The sequence below is a fragment of the Brassica oleracea genome, chromosome C8, assembly GCF_000695525.1.
Source record: "Brassica oleracea var. oleracea cultivar TO1000 chromosome C8, BOL, whole genome shotgun sequence".
Taxonomy (NCBI): Eukaryota; Viridiplantae; Streptophyta; class Magnoliopsida; order Brassicales; family Brassicaceae; genus Brassica; species Brassica oleracea.
Window position 1 is genome coordinate 4,234,583 of NC_027755.1, and position 14,970 is coordinate 4,249,552.

The 14,970-nt window shown below is 33.7% G+C and overlaps 5 protein-coding genes and 1 pseudogene across 5 annotated transcripts; 4 read left to right on the top strand and 2 right to left on the bottom strand.

The window, feature by feature from the left end:
* Positions 1-194: 194 nt before the first annotated feature.
* Positions 195-2,564, top strand: LOC106308496 (protein FAR1-RELATED SEQUENCE 4-like). Its single transcript, XM_013745656.1, has one exon. It carries the CDS (start codon positions 195-197, stop codon positions 2,562-2,564), a length of 2,370 nt encoding a protein of 789 aa, XP_013601110.1.
* Positions 2,565-3,399: 835 nt separating this feature from the next.
* On the bottom strand, positions 3,400-4,255 carry LOC106308498 (uncharacterized protein At3g43530-like). Its single transcript, XM_013745657.1, has 2 exons — positions 3,807-4,255; positions 3,400-3,717 (listed from the first exon to the last, which is right to left on the bottom strand). Exons 1-2 carry the CDS (start codon positions 3,972-3,974, stop codon positions 3,400-3,402), a joined length of 486 nt encoding a protein of 161 aa, XP_013601111.1. The 5' UTR covers positions 3,975-4,255.
* Positions 4,256-7,991: 3,736 nt separating this feature from the next.
* Positions 7,992-8,360, top strand: LOC106308499. The gene has a single exon (XM_013745658.1). It carries the CDS (start codon positions 7,992-7,994, stop codon positions 8,358-8,360), a length of 369 nt encoding a protein of 122 aa, XP_013601112.1.
* A 2,950-nt stretch (positions 8,361-11,310) lies between these two features.
* LOC106309904 lies at positions 11,311-12,034 on the top strand. Its single transcript, XM_013747051.1, has 2 exons — positions 11,311-11,604; positions 11,855-12,034. The coding sequence occupies exons 1-2, from the start codon at positions 11,402-11,404 to the stop codon at positions 11,895-11,897; spliced, it is 246 nt and encodes an 81-aa protein (XP_013602505.1). The 5' UTR covers positions 11,311-11,401; the 3' UTR covers positions 11,898-12,034.
* A 122-nt stretch (positions 12,035-12,156) lies between these two features.
* On the bottom strand, positions 12,157-13,297 carry LOC106309905. The gene is made up of 3 exons (XM_013747053.1): positions 13,158-13,297; positions 12,530-12,728; positions 12,157-12,440 (listed from the first exon to the last, which is right to left on the bottom strand). The coding sequence occupies exons 2-3, from the start codon at positions 12,698-12,700 to the stop codon at positions 12,372-12,374; spliced, it is 240 nt and encodes a 79-aa protein (XP_013602507.1). The 5' UTR covers positions 12,701-12,728; positions 13,158-13,297; the 3' UTR covers positions 12,157-12,371.
* Positions 13,211-14,970, top strand: part of LOC106308500 — a 2,934-nt pseudogene continuing 1,174 nt past the window's right edge.

The following is a 14,970-nucleotide window of genomic DNA, read 5'->3' on the forward strand; positions in this document are numbered from 1 at the left end:
TATATATATAGTATTGAAAAAAATTAGTATTAGTAAGAATGCTAACAGTAAAATATTACGTGGGAATTAAATTTAAACTTCTTAATAATTCTAATTCTAATTATACTTTATTTTATTTCAGGAAAATGCAAAATCCGCATTGTACAATCATTTGTTTTGATTATGGAGGATATTATATTAAAGATGGGGTTGAAATGAAATGGATTTCGGGAGAAGGTGAAGGGGAAGATGAAATTCACACTTTTGTGTTGAAGAAATCAGTGGATGAGATCACACGCTCTGTTTTGGTTGAGCGTATTTGCAGAAAGATAAAGGTAGATGACTATAAGATGGAAGCGAAGATTAGTTACTTTCCAATGGTAATGTATTCGAACAAGCCATCATATATCTGGGAAGATGAAGACGTTTTTTGTTATCTAATGCAAGTAAATCAAGAGAATTGTAGAAGTGTTCTACATGTGGAGTTCAACAAAAGGGATGATGACACTGATTTCTATGGCAGTCTATCGGATAGAGAGGCTACTGAAAGAGGGGCTACTGATAGAGAGGCTACTGATACAGAAGCTATTGATACAGAGGCTATTGAGACAGATGGTGGTGATGAAGAAGGTACTGAGAAGGATGCAACTGATAATGAAGGTACTGGTGGTGTGCTTACACTTTACGAAGACATTGAGATGCATGAGAATGCCACCGAAAGAGAAGCAGGACCCTCAGTTGAAGTCACACCAGTTGTCTATAAGGAGTGGGATGATGGTATGGATTTGGTTTTAGATCAAGAATTTAGAACCAAGGAGGAAGCGCAAACTCATATTCAGGCGGCGTCACATGTGAAGTGTTTTGAGTATGAGGTAATTAAGTCGGATACTAAGAGATATGTGATAAAATGCCGAGGAGCCAAAGAAGGCTGCAAGTGGTTTGTGCGTGTTGCAAAGTTAACGAATTCAGATCTTTGGTCAGTTAGAAGTTACATCAAGCAGCATAGATGTTCTGTTGTTACCACAAGAACACTGCCTAATAGAAGGAGAGGCACACAACAAATCGTTGCATCTATCCTGGCCCAAGATTATCCTGGAAGTTTTGACACACCACGTCCCAATGCTCTGATCGATTTGGTTCATCAGAGAGTTGCTGTGGAAGTATCATACACAACGGCATATAGAGGAAGAAGACTAGCTGCTAATAAAGTGCGCGGAACTCCTGAAGAGAGTTATTCTTTATTATATTGTTATATGCACATGCTGGAGCAGGTGAATCCTGACACAATAACTCGTGTGGTTGTGGATGAGGGCAAAAAATTTAAGTATCTGTTTTGGGCTTTGGGAGCTAGCATAGAAGGATTCCGCGCGATGAGAAAAGTCCTTGTTGTGGATGCAACACACCTGAAGACTGTTTATGGTGGAGTGTTATTTGTTGCGACTGCTCAGGATCCCAATCATCACCACTACCCAATTGCGTTTGGTGTTGCTGATGGTGAGAAATATGAGAGTTGGCTATGGTTTATGGAACAGTTGAAATCAGTGATATCGGATCTCCCTGGATTGGTGTTTCTTTCGGACAGAAACAAAGGCTTGATCAAGGCAGTACATCAAGTGTTCCCTCAGGCCGCTCATGGTTATTGTATATGGCATCTGTCTCAAAATGTTAAAGGCTACGTCCGTAACAACAGAGAAACATGTGCATTTAAGTTTATGGAGTGCGCACACGCTTATACAGAGGCGGAGTTCTTGGTCCTTTATGACGCTTTTGGCAGGAAATATCCTAGTGCAGCGGAGTATCTTGACAGAAGTTGTGAACAAAAGAAATGGGCTAGATGTTACTTTGAAGGAGTTAGGTACAATGTTGACACCACCAATTCAGCAGAATCTTTTAACGGTGTTATTAAGGACGCAAGAAAGTTCACCTTACTTCCAATGTTTGATTTTATCATTGGAAAAATTGCTAAATGGTTTAACAAGCACAGGAAAGAGGCAGCTGAAATGCCACCCGCACTGAAGCTTGTGCCTATAGTGGAGGAGGAAATGACTAAAAGATGTGTTGATGCAGGGTTTCTTCGGGTTGATGAGTTAAACAGCTTCCATCTCACGTACAGTGTGCATGGTAGTGACGGGAAGCGTTATACCGTGGACATGGCTATGAACATGTGCACCTGTGGGCAATTTGATAAAGACAAATATCCATGTGTTCATGCAGTAGCTGCTGCCACATTCATGACTGAGAAAGCGGGAAAGGAACTCCATCTATCTGAGTATTGTTCTAAGTACTATTTGGTAGAGCAATGGGCTTTGGCTTATCACCGGACAATATATCCTGTTCCTCATATGTCTGATTGGGTTATACCAGAAGAAATTAGAGCAAATAAAGTACTTCCTCCAGAATTTGAAGTCAAGAAAGGAAAACCACAACAAACAAGGAAACCATCAGCAGGAGAAGCGCGTGGAAGAGGAAAAAGAGGCAGAGGGAGTGGAAGAGGGAGAGCCACAAGCACAGACACAGGGAGAGCCAGAGGAAGAGGTATGGCAGCGTATTTTGAATGTGGAAGTGGTTCAGGTTCAGGTGTTTGATTGTTGAAATTTGTTTCATTGTGCTATTCCGACTACTAGGACTACTGGAATTACTATATGTTATTTGAACTACTAGAACTACTGGAACTACTATGTGTTATTTGAACTACTAGGAATACTGGGTTTACTATGTGTTATTTGGACCACATATATATTAGTATGAGTATTTATGTTTAGTATGTAGAATCGATATATATTTTATGATTCTTATCAATTTGTAGACTAGTTACTTACTAAATATATATTAAGACTATTTTTTATGATTATTTCAGCAGTTTAAGAATTTTTTTTTCATTTTTTTCAAAAAACTCTCTTAACTTTCATTGTTATTGTATGAATGGTTAGACCATAGTAAGGAAAATCTAAAAAAATACGTATTTCTGGCAAATGCTTCCTGAAAATGTCTTCTTTAATAATTATTATAGTGTAAAAGCATCAGTTTTACTACAAAAAAGATCATTTTCTCAGGGTTTTACTAGATAAACCTAAAAATTGCCAAAAGATTACTATGTGTAAGGTAGTATTACTAAGTCCTTGAAACTTACCAAGAATTACTAAGTGTAATCAAAATATAATATCAAAATATATGACGGCTGCACGTTTTACATGTGCATTTTTTATCCATGCACGTTTTACATGTGGTTTGCATTTTACATGTAAACTGTTTTTAATTATTTTTTATCCATGCACGTTTTTCAAAATTATGAAGTATTTTTCCAAAATTTTGACCAGAGTTTCCCCTGTAATTTTGAGTTACCACACCTGTTTAAAAAGCATAAAACATCCAGAAACTTAACATAACATCCAGAAGCAGAAACATAACATTCTAACAAGTTCAAGAGAAGCATTTTAGGCAGAAACATAACATCAGGATGGGAACACCATTCAGACTAAACCATGCAACATCTTCTTCTTCAGTCGAAATGGTGCGCAAGAGTAACATCCACATTCCTTGGAGCTTCAGGTATTGTTCATCAGGCATGTGGAAGAAGTGACGAAATTGAGGATGGGTTGTGAACCATTTAACCTCCTCCTTAAGCTTCTTAATCACGTCCACTGTATTCTTCACAAAGCACTTGGTTTGAATCTTGCAAGTCTTCGTGAACTCTGTGCTCTTGAAGTATAATTCAAGGGGCTGTGGTGGTTGCCTTGCCTGCAGTCATAATATATATGTATTAGTCATTTGTTACTACTGAAACTAGTATACTTTCACACTGACAATGAAACGAGTGCAAAAACTACCTTAGATGATACATCAGACATGTCATCACTTTCTGAATCAACAGAGAGAGAAACTACAGTCGTTTCTCTTGCCGGCTCATTCCCAGCTGAGACCGCCTTTCTAGCTCTAGTTCTACTGGAGACTCCAACGCACGTAGTAGATGGATTCTTTCTTTTTCGGCCCTTCATTTCCTGTACAAGAAGTTAGAAACGCTGTTAAGAACACAAGTCACCGTCAATTACTCCAAATGCAAACCGCATAGCAAACATCAATTATTACATCTCAACAATGCAATACTCAGAGGAAACTACTCACTTACGAAAGGAACGAAGATGGAGACTAGAATTTCGTCGGAGAAAGAAGAAGAAACGAAGCGGTTCTCGATTCTACGAAGCGGTTCTCGATTCTAGAGAGTTGAGACCCGAGAAATAAGAGGGAGAGAGGACGTCTACGGAGAGATTAATGGATTCTTGATTTAGACGAAGGAGGACGACGAAGAAAGCCACAACGCACGGAGGCTAGGGTTTCGTCGCAATCGCAAGAGAGAAGCCGGAGAGGAACGAGACGGGATTTAGATTTAGGTGGAGAGGGAGAGAGACAAAACGCTTCGTTTAGAGAATAGGATCCGGTTCAGTTTGGTTGGGTCGGGTAGAGCAGGTCGGGTTGGTAATAAGTTGGTTTCATTAAGGTCCCTAGCGTCTTTAACCACGTTTTACCCGATTTTATATTTAAAAAAAAAATAAAAAATATATTCTTTTTTATTACAGGGTGAATTCAGCATTTCTAATGGAGAGGGAGGGGCATTTCGTGTTAAAGTCCTGTAGCTTGGGTGGGCAAATAAACATAATCCGAAAACCACCGAATTGAACCTAACTCAATAGATATGAATTCGAACCGAACCGAATCAGTTACAAATACCAAATGTAACTTGTTTTATTTCAGGTTATGAGTTTTATCCCAATCGAATCTGAATCCAAATGGATATCAAAAAAAAAACCAAAGAATTCAAAATTCCAAAAAAAAAACATTCGTACCAAACCGGAAATCAATCCCGAATAAGTATCCAAAATACTCTGATTTCATTGAGTATCTAAAATAAGTATGAACTAGATCTCGATCTGCGCAACCGCACGGACTTTTGTTTTCATTTATTTTTATATAAACATTTTGTTTTCAATTCTAAATTAGGTATATATTGTGTCTAACAATTTTTAAAACATAATAATTTTACGGTACATTTTTTTAATTGAATAGATTGTTTCAAACTTTCACATGTATTTGTATCTTCTTCTATATATATATTTTCGGATTATTATTTCATTATTAAAATCGTAACTATATATATAAAGATTAGTAAAATATTGTTTTATTGTCATATTCAAAGATATTGTAACATTTCACAAATTTAGAATTTTTTTAAGAAATTAAACTTTTCGCTTCATAGTTTTATATTATCGAGTAAATAATTAAACATTTAGTTTTTTTTTTTTTAATTTTTAAAATAAACTATATAGTTTAAAATTTGTTTTAATTGGTTTAAGGTAGTAAAGATTAATCATTGTTAGATAATATGATTTTTGTTATTTAAAAAAAATCTTTATAGTATTGTTTAAATCAAATTATCGATAGCCCAATAAAAATTTCTAGTAGGCCCAAAATTTGAATGATAAGATTATATATTAAATGTAACATGATTTTCTAGGAATATGTCCATTGGGTCCATTTATTAAAAAATCACACATGAATCAAAGTTGTGACTTCTGTTTTAATATATAAGATTACATGAATAGTTACCTCAGATACTTAGTTTAATATATTTTGATATGTGGTGCTTTTTCTTTTTCTGTATAGTCGAGTTTATCGGGTTCGTTGTGTTTTTTCTTCGGGTTTGTCAAATATGATATGTTTGCACATAGTTTTTGAATCTTTTTCTCTAATTTTATATTTACTCTCTAATTTCATTTGTCGAAACTACCTTAAAACCAAAAAGAATCGTGACAATAGCATATCTCATGTCTCATTTCAATTTTTCAATTTTTTCTCTTTGCTTCACTAGATAGCTATTTAGTTTTTGGGTTTAACTAATTACTAAATACTATTTGCAAAACCAAAAACTCGATTAAGATCCAAAACTAAAAAGTATTTTGCATTCAACCGAGATTTAGAAATATTAATAAACTCAAACCGAATCTGATTAAATCCGAATCGAATCCGAGCTCGGCTTTTGTAATATCCAAATGGGACCAAAATTCATAAATCTAAAAATCCAAAATACGATTGAATCCAAACAGAAACCATGTTGGTCCTCCAAATGTCTAGCCCTAGTTTATTGTGAAAATTGAAAAAAAATGAACTTCATAATTTTTGTTATAAACTTATAATATGATAAAAAATAGTTTTTTTTAGAGAAATAGCCTCAAAAACATTCAACATGTTTTTCTTCTTACACCAGTAGCCAATAATGAAAGTGATCAAATTAAATTTCATTAAAAGATTAAATGACAGTTATATCATTTTACTAAAGATATATTACATATTATAGATATTTAAACTAAAAAAGTTCAAAAATCAAATTCGTTTTTTTCAAAAAAAAATGATTTTTCTTAAAAAGTGTTTAAGAAGACATTTATGAATGTGTATGATATCCTTACAAGAAAATGTCATCACCTCATGTCGAAAGAACTAAGGAACCTCTGCATTTAATTCACACTAATTGATTTATGTATTTAAAATACATACAAACTAGAGGTGAAAAAAATTACTTTGTGGTCTTCATAGATGATTGCACAAAATATTGTTATCCAAATTTATTACATATCATAGATGAATCTTTAGATAAATTGAAGGAATTTAAACATGAGGTTGAAAATCAGCTTAAAGCGACTATGAAAATGTCATCAACTCAAACAGAGTGAATTTTTGCACACTCTCGATAAATTTATCTGTCTAGTCAGGATTAGTGTAAAGTATAATAACTAGAGTCTATTAAGTCAGTATTTAGTCTGTATATGCTTAGAGTTATTTCTATTCATGTGGGGGATAGCCAAAACTTTGTTTTTCACCAAGTTCGTAATCTCGTCGATCGGAGGTTGTTTCAAAGAATTGTTTATGCAGTAGAGGTGGCAAATAAACCAAATCTGAAAACTGAATCGAATCTAGTTTGATTGAAATGAATTCGAACCGAACCAAATCCAATATAAGTACAAAATGGAACTTGTTTTATCTCGGATTATGAGTTTTGTACAATTAGAATCCGAATCCGAATGGATATCCAAAAAAAACTGAAACATTCAAAATTCCGAAAAAGCACTTATACCAAACCTGAACTCGGTCCCGAATAAGTACCCAAAATATTCTGATTTCATTGAGTACCCAAAATAAGTATGAATTACATGAATAGTTAACTCATATATTTAGTTTGATATATTTTGATATGTGGTGTTTTTTCTTCTTCTATATAAGCGAGTTTATCGGGTTTGATGTGTTTTTTCTTCGGGTTTGTCGAGTATGATATGTTTGCACATAGTTTATGAGTTCTGTTTTCTAATTTCATTCTCTAATTTCACTTGTCAAAAATTACATTAAAACCAAAAAGAATCGTTACAGGAGCATATCCCATTTCTCATTTCAATTTTTTTCAATTTTGAGTCTTTGATTCACTAGATATTTATTTTGTTTTTGGGTTTAACTAATTACAAAATAGTATTTTGAAATCGAAAACCTGATTAAGATACAAAACCCTAAAGTATATTGGGTTCAACTAAGATTTGGAAATATTGTTAAAACCAAACCGAATCAGAGTAAATCTGAACTGAATCCGAACTGAACTTCTATAACATCCTAATGAGACTGAAATTCATAAACCCTAAAATCCAAAATCCGATTGAACCCAAACTGGAACCCACTTAGTCCCCCGAATGCCCAGCCTAAGTTATGTGAAAATTGGAAAAACAGAACTTCATCACTTTTGTTATAATATGATAAAACATTTTTTTAGTGAAATGATCTCAAAAACATTCAACATGATTTTCTTCTTAAAATAGAGACAATGATTTAAGTAATCAAATTAGATTTCATTACAAGATTAAACGACAGTATATCATTTTACTAAAGATATACATATATATATATATATTTAAACCAAGGTCTTTGAGAAAAATTTGCTCAGCATCCTTGGGCGCCTTCTCAATTCCGACCAACAGTCCATGTCAAGAATAATTGCAGACATACCAAACAATTGGTGGGTGTACGATCGGGTCCGAGGTATTTCCTTCCCAAAGGACAATTTCCAGTTCATCTTTGACATAGAAGAGAACCTCCAAACAGTTTTCAGTGATCGTCCATGGTCTTTCAACTACTGGACCATGATTCCTGAGCGATGGACTGCAAACCCTCCTGATGACTTCCTCACCAAGTTTGAAGTGAGGATCCGTATCAGGCATATCCCATACAACTACTACACGAGAGAGACAATGCACGACCTTGAAAAAGCCATTGGAAAGGTTGAGGAAATAGCATTTGATCCCAACATTTCACATGTTGTAAATATGCCTGATACGGATCCTCACTTCTAACCGTACTATTCTATTAGTGCTTTTCCCACGTGTCTCCTTCAGAAAACCAAGTTTCTGAAAGAATTGCATGGTCGGTGATAAGAGATAATATCTCTATTGTATGTGGAAAAATGGTCCGTTGTGGCTTACCACAATCCTTAAAGGGCGGGTACATTTTTTGTTTTATATATTTTGTTAGAAATTTAGTTTAACTTTTGTGATTTTTATATCATATTTGTATTTTTTTGGTAATCATATTTTTGTAAAATATTTATCTTAACTGATTAGTAAAAGGTTTTAATATATTCTATTTAAAACAGAAACATAGTCTATTAATAATTAGATTATAAATAGTTGGAATAAACTTATATCAATAAGTCATATTCATGTTTTAATAAAATAATATTGAAATCTCCTACTAATTATTTAAGAAAAATATTTTACAAAAAAAGACAAATATGATTAAAACCTCCCAAATATAAAAATTAAATTTCTAAAATAAAATGTAAAGGAAAAATATACCCGTCCTTGAAAGACATGTCATAATCAAGTTATTGAAATATTAAAAAATACTATTTATTAATTGAGTTACTCAGGTATTTTTTTATCCAGGACCTTAAAAATTATTCGAATTACCTAATATTTTTATTCAAATAACCAAATATTTATAATGAAAAACTTAGATTATCCGATGTTTTTACATACATTAAGCAAAATTATCCAGAAAACTTAGCTAGAACCAATATTTTAAAAACTGGACCGAACATCGACTCGTTATTTTTACTGGATGACTGGTCGAACCGGTTCAACCGGTTTTTGAGAAACTTATATATTTTTGTTATATTCATTATATATATATATATATATATATATATTTATATGTAATTGTATTTGTTGATATGATCAATTTTTTTAAAAAAATACTTAGATTTTAATATTATGTAACCCTTAAATGTAAATTATAACTATGAACATAAATAATGAAAATGACCAAAAATATTTATGTAAAATTATTTTTATAAATGCTAACGAAAATATAGCAAGTGTGTAATGAAAATAAAATAACTGTGTGTAAGGAAAATAATGATTTTGGTTTCTTATTACAAACGACTAAAATCAGGAATTGATCAAGAAATGTCATTTATGGTAAGTATTAAGAATCAAACTTATTTGATTATGTTTGGAATTGGTTAAACCGAGTTTTGTAATTAATAAATTTGGGAATCAATAATATTAAATTTCAAGTGGCGCCTGGTGGCAATTGTTGGTTCAGTTGCTTAGTTTCCTAATATTTTTTTTGTCGGCAGTTTCCTAATTCTATACGACAAAAGCTTGTTGTGTATTTTTATTTATTTTTTTAATAAGTGGCATAATTGTAATTTTTTATCATCTTCTCCAGATTTTTTTTTTTAGGGTTTGAACACTGTAAATCTATTTTCATGGCGGCGATCAACTATTTCCTTGTAAATTATCAAATTGTTGTGTGATTACGTATCAGTTATGTCTCAAATACATAGATCTGTCGTAAAACATCAGTTTTAAACATTCAAAAGTCAAACAAAAAAAAAATCGCGACCTTCGATTTGTTTGCCGCCTATGACGAAATCACTACGCCCAAGCACAGCTCAATATCTCGCTAAGCGCAGCGCTTAATCGGGTGCCTTACGAGAATTTTCGAACATGGCCCTTGTCTTAATTTTTGTAGTCTCATACCAGTAAGTGGAATGAAGGAAATCAGCTAGAAAGTGAATTCAGAAACCACAAATGGATAGATAATATAATTTGTGTACTATGAATTTTTGTGTGAGTTCTGTATTTGTTTGTCACTGAGAAATTAATCGATGATCATAATAAGCGCTTTTAAAGAGAACCGGATAACTGTTTCTGCTAGAGAAAGTTGTAAATTACGACGTAGTCAGTGTTTTAATATAATTAGATGCAGTTATATAAAAATCAGTTTTTTTAAAATTGGATTCAACTAATATCAATGGAGTATGTTTCTGTTTTAATAGTATTGATTTTCTAACATGGCTTGACATGACCCTATGTGTTTTTTAGTATCGTTTATATCAAGTATTGTAGGAAGTTGGTTTAAACAAAAGGTTGAGTGAATTATTTGAAACATATGATATGATTTATATTAAATGTTGCGTAGTCACGTGGTATATTAAAAGATAAATAAAAAGCTGAGTGAGTTAAAGTAGATTTTTAAATGTTAAAGGACATTATTTGGTTGACATATTTGGGGTTAGTTATAATATTTGGTTATAAGTAATATGTTAGACTAAAAATGAATAGGTGAAAAGAACTTTTCAACTAATATCAATGGGGCATGTTTCTGTTTTAATAGTATTGATTGATTTTCGAACATGGTCCTTGTCTTAATTTTTGTAGTCTCAGACCAGTAAGTGGAATGAAGGAAATCAGCTAGAAAGTGAATTCAGAAACCACAAATGGATAGATAATATAATTTGTGTACTCTGAATTTTTGTCTGAGTTCTGTATTTGTTTGTCACTGAAAAATTAATCGATGATCATAAAAAGCGCTTTTAAAGAGAACCGGATAACTGTTTCTGCTAGAGAAAGTTGTAAATTACGATGTAGTTAGTGTTTTAATATAATTAGATGCAGTTATATAAAAATCAATTTTTTTAAAATTGGATTCAACTAATATCAATGGGGCATGTTTCTGTTTTAATAGTATTGATTCTCATTTAAATTACTTTTGAAATTTGTTGGCTTCAGTTTTTCGATAACACGTGTGTTTTGTTTACAAAAGGAAACAATTTCACTGAAATTATATGACGATGTAATTATTATTTAGTGTCAAAAAAATAGCTGAAAAGGTATATACTAAAATTTTAGATAAGTTAAAAATATCAATAACGATAAAATTGTGTTCCTCTCCTTAAATCGCTCTGGTGTTCCTATAAGTAGTTCAGATTCTTTGTCAACACAATTCAATCTAGCAAAAATTTATCTAAAAACAAAAATCCTAATCAATAGTACAATAATCTTTTAAATATTAATAGAGAGTAGAAGAAAAAATCGTGCAAACTAAAATGGAAAAAGTAAATTTCTTTGCAATAATCTTTATGGTGTTGTTAGTCGTGACAAGGGTTTCTGCGGAAGAGCCACCGGTGAAAGTGACGGCCAATGAGGTGACTCTTGCGGCGGAGGCGGCAGCATCGAGTTTGAAAAGCAGCGCCGGAGAGGCTGCTCAAGGGGCCAGAACATGGGCCGATTGGGCTACGAGCAAATTCAGGTAACATTTGTCTTATTTCCTTTTTCTGTTATTCTTTAACGTTAAATATTTTGGGAGAAAAACCAATTATCAATTAAGTTTTTGGTAGTATTCTCTTCAGACGTCGTTAAATTACAATCTTTCCGACTTCGTTTATAATTTCAAAATTCCTCTCGTTAACACAAAGTTTTAAAGAACATGGGTCAATCAGTGCACCATTCGTTACCAGTTAGCGTTTATCATTAACCAATTTATCTTATGTTTTTGCAAGGAATGCTGGCGTAAATTTTGAAAAAGCACCCGATTCAGAGTAAACGTATGGAAGTCTCAAGTAAACATCTACCTTCAAGAATAAGCATAAATGTTTATCAAGAAAAATATGTAAATTGAGCAAGCAACAATATAGTTGCATTCTCTTGTATCTTATTGTATAAGAAAACTTTCCATTAAAGCTAACACGTAATTATCAATGAAATTTGATAATATTATGTAAAACCAATACAAAACTTAAAACTCATATAGATGTAGTTTATGTATCTAGAGAACACTAATACTCATGGACCTCTCTGACTTGACACGGAAGACATGTTTATTGCAAAACAGAGAGACCAAATCCTTTCTCCTTAGGTGAACAATATGTCCAAAGTTTCTACTTCTTCTAGATGCCAACAACTTATAAATATGAAGTACCCCAAAAACACTGGGAGAGAAACGTAGAAATCAATAAGATCATTATAACTACCATTTGACCCATCAGTCTATGGATAGAACAAGATCCATATGCCACATTACTTTCTTCCGCGGGTTAGCCTCTGCAAATGGTAATTGATGTTTCCCCACGACTTGGACTTCTCCGCCTACAAAGCAAAAGAGTTTCAAGTAAACAAAAAGTTCACCAGCAAAGGCAGAAGAAGACAAAAGTAAACACGCAAAGAAAGTTATTTACATGTCCGTTCATACAAACGCTCAGGAGGTTCTTCTGTTTCTCGCAGTTATCATCTTTGCATTTGTTGAGAGCCATGCAGTTGAGGAACGTCACCATCTCCTTCATACATGGTTTCGCTATACCACCGAGCTTTTTCGGGTTTATGTACAAATTTCCAGCCTTTCTCCCCATGGCTCACTCAAGTATAAAGAAACACCAACTGAGGAACCAGAAGTCAGAAAAAAAAAACAGGAATCAATACTAACTCGCAGAGGAGAGGACCAAACAAACATTCCGACAAAGCTTCCTTCAACTGAACTTATCCTAAAATACTCACATTTTTATAACACTGAGAAAAGTTCTAATCACATTTAGGAATTTAAGAACATTCTAATCATACAAATCCATCAGAAGCAGCATCTAATTACATAAATGAATAATACTGTATGGCCCTTGTGATTAACCAATGCAGATGAAATATACAAACCCAAGGACCATAGCTAGAAATCAAATAAAAATAACTTGGATTCGAGCAGCATACAGAAACGGTCACAGATCCGAGAAGTAGAACGAATCAGATCGAAACTAAAAATCGAAAGATTGAATCAACGACACATTTTGAGAGAGGATTGGAGCCGAAACAACTTACAGTGTTGGTAGAAGCGGAATAATGGATTGATTTCTGAGGGAGACGCTGGAGAAATGGCGAAGAATCGCAGGTGAGGAAAAGATGCTGAGAAAAGAAAAGTACAAAACCCTATGGTTATTTGAGGTAGCCCATGGACTCTTTCCCACCATGACCCGGCCCAGTGATGACTTTACCCATTGAATAGTGGATACTTGAACCGAACCAAAATTTAATTATTTGGTAGAGCAGTTATCTTTTGGATATCCACGCACGTGCCGCCGTCAATGTCCATCTGTTTCTTTCTACTTTATGTTTTTTCTTTGCATCAACCATCTATTTCCCTGCGATAACTATCATATAACATCAATTCTCCACAAAACTATGACATCATGCTATATCTCCACGAATCGAAAATTGCAAACCTATATCTCCACGAATCAATACTTTGAAACTTAATTACCCACACACTATGGTTTTTAATCGGTTTATTGGTTTGAATCAGTTTACTCCGAACCAAATAATTTTAAACCAATTAAACCAAATAAAAATTCAATTTACTTAAATATATACATATATCTTTCTTTTTTTTTAAATATCATCTTCTTCACATACATTTATTCTTTTTTTTTGGGTAAGATGTTAAGATTACCATTTTCTGAGAAATTACACTGTTATTTTTAAACAACTTATTACAGCAAGGAAACAAAAACAACCAACAACAACTCAGGGTAAGAAAAACCTCAAGGAGGTCTTATACAAGAAAGATAAAAAAAAAGTAGAGAAGAGACATTTATTCTCATTCTTCATCATCATCGTTAAAGGTAGCCATGGCAAAAATTGATATTTTCTCATGATCAAACTTTTTCTCCTTATAACTATATTCAGCTATGTGTCAATTTCCTAAAGACGTCAATCTCTATTGCTCCTTATGACGTTCCTCCTCCTCTAACCCTTCACGCATTGTCTCCAAACATCTCCACAATCCAGAGGCCCCAATCTCTCCTCCTCAGTCGCAGTCTAATCGGAAACGAAGTTCCTTCGGTGGAAGCTCTGTTGCCGTGAATCATCATCACATGACTCCTCTCACCATCGTCGATCCAACGAGATATTGCAGCAGAGACTTGCAGTTTCCGGCAACTATGCTTACCTAGCCGACACATTTGATGTTTTCCGATGGAAAAGACGATCTGGGTTGAATCTGAATGACTTGTTGATAATCAAATGTTCAGCATGGTTTCTGGTCTCAAAGAAAAGGCTTGGACCGATATCTTTGATGGAGGAGATGATGATTATTTGGAAGAAGAACGTGGGTTTGATGTTTCTTTGAAAATATAAACTACAGAAGGCATTAAGCCATTAACACAAAACTTTAGAACCTCGTAAAATCAGAGTTAGGATTTCAGAGTGTCTCGGATCAAAAAGGAAAAAGACCAAAAGATATGATTCATGGAATATCAGACCGTACAAAGCTCCACTTATCACATGAAGAGAAGAATTGGAGTTTATGAGTACCTGAGATTACAGATGTAATGGCTACAGAAGAAACTCATGGAGAAGCAAAGATTCTGGTGAAAAAAAAAAAATTTATCACAAAAAGGAAAGAGCTTAGTTATTTCGAGGAACGACAACGGTTAAATCGTTGGAAACCATAGTGTTTCGGGTATAAATTTCACAGGTTTGTTTTTAGAACTTAAGAAGGTTATAACGAAATGGCTAACCCTTGGTTAACTATTGCCCTTGCTTCCCCCTTGAACCCTGCAAGCCCGGCCGGCATCCTCCGCCGTCCTCCTCCCCTACCTGACCCTCCGGACCCCTTACAGTTCCCCCCCCCTCC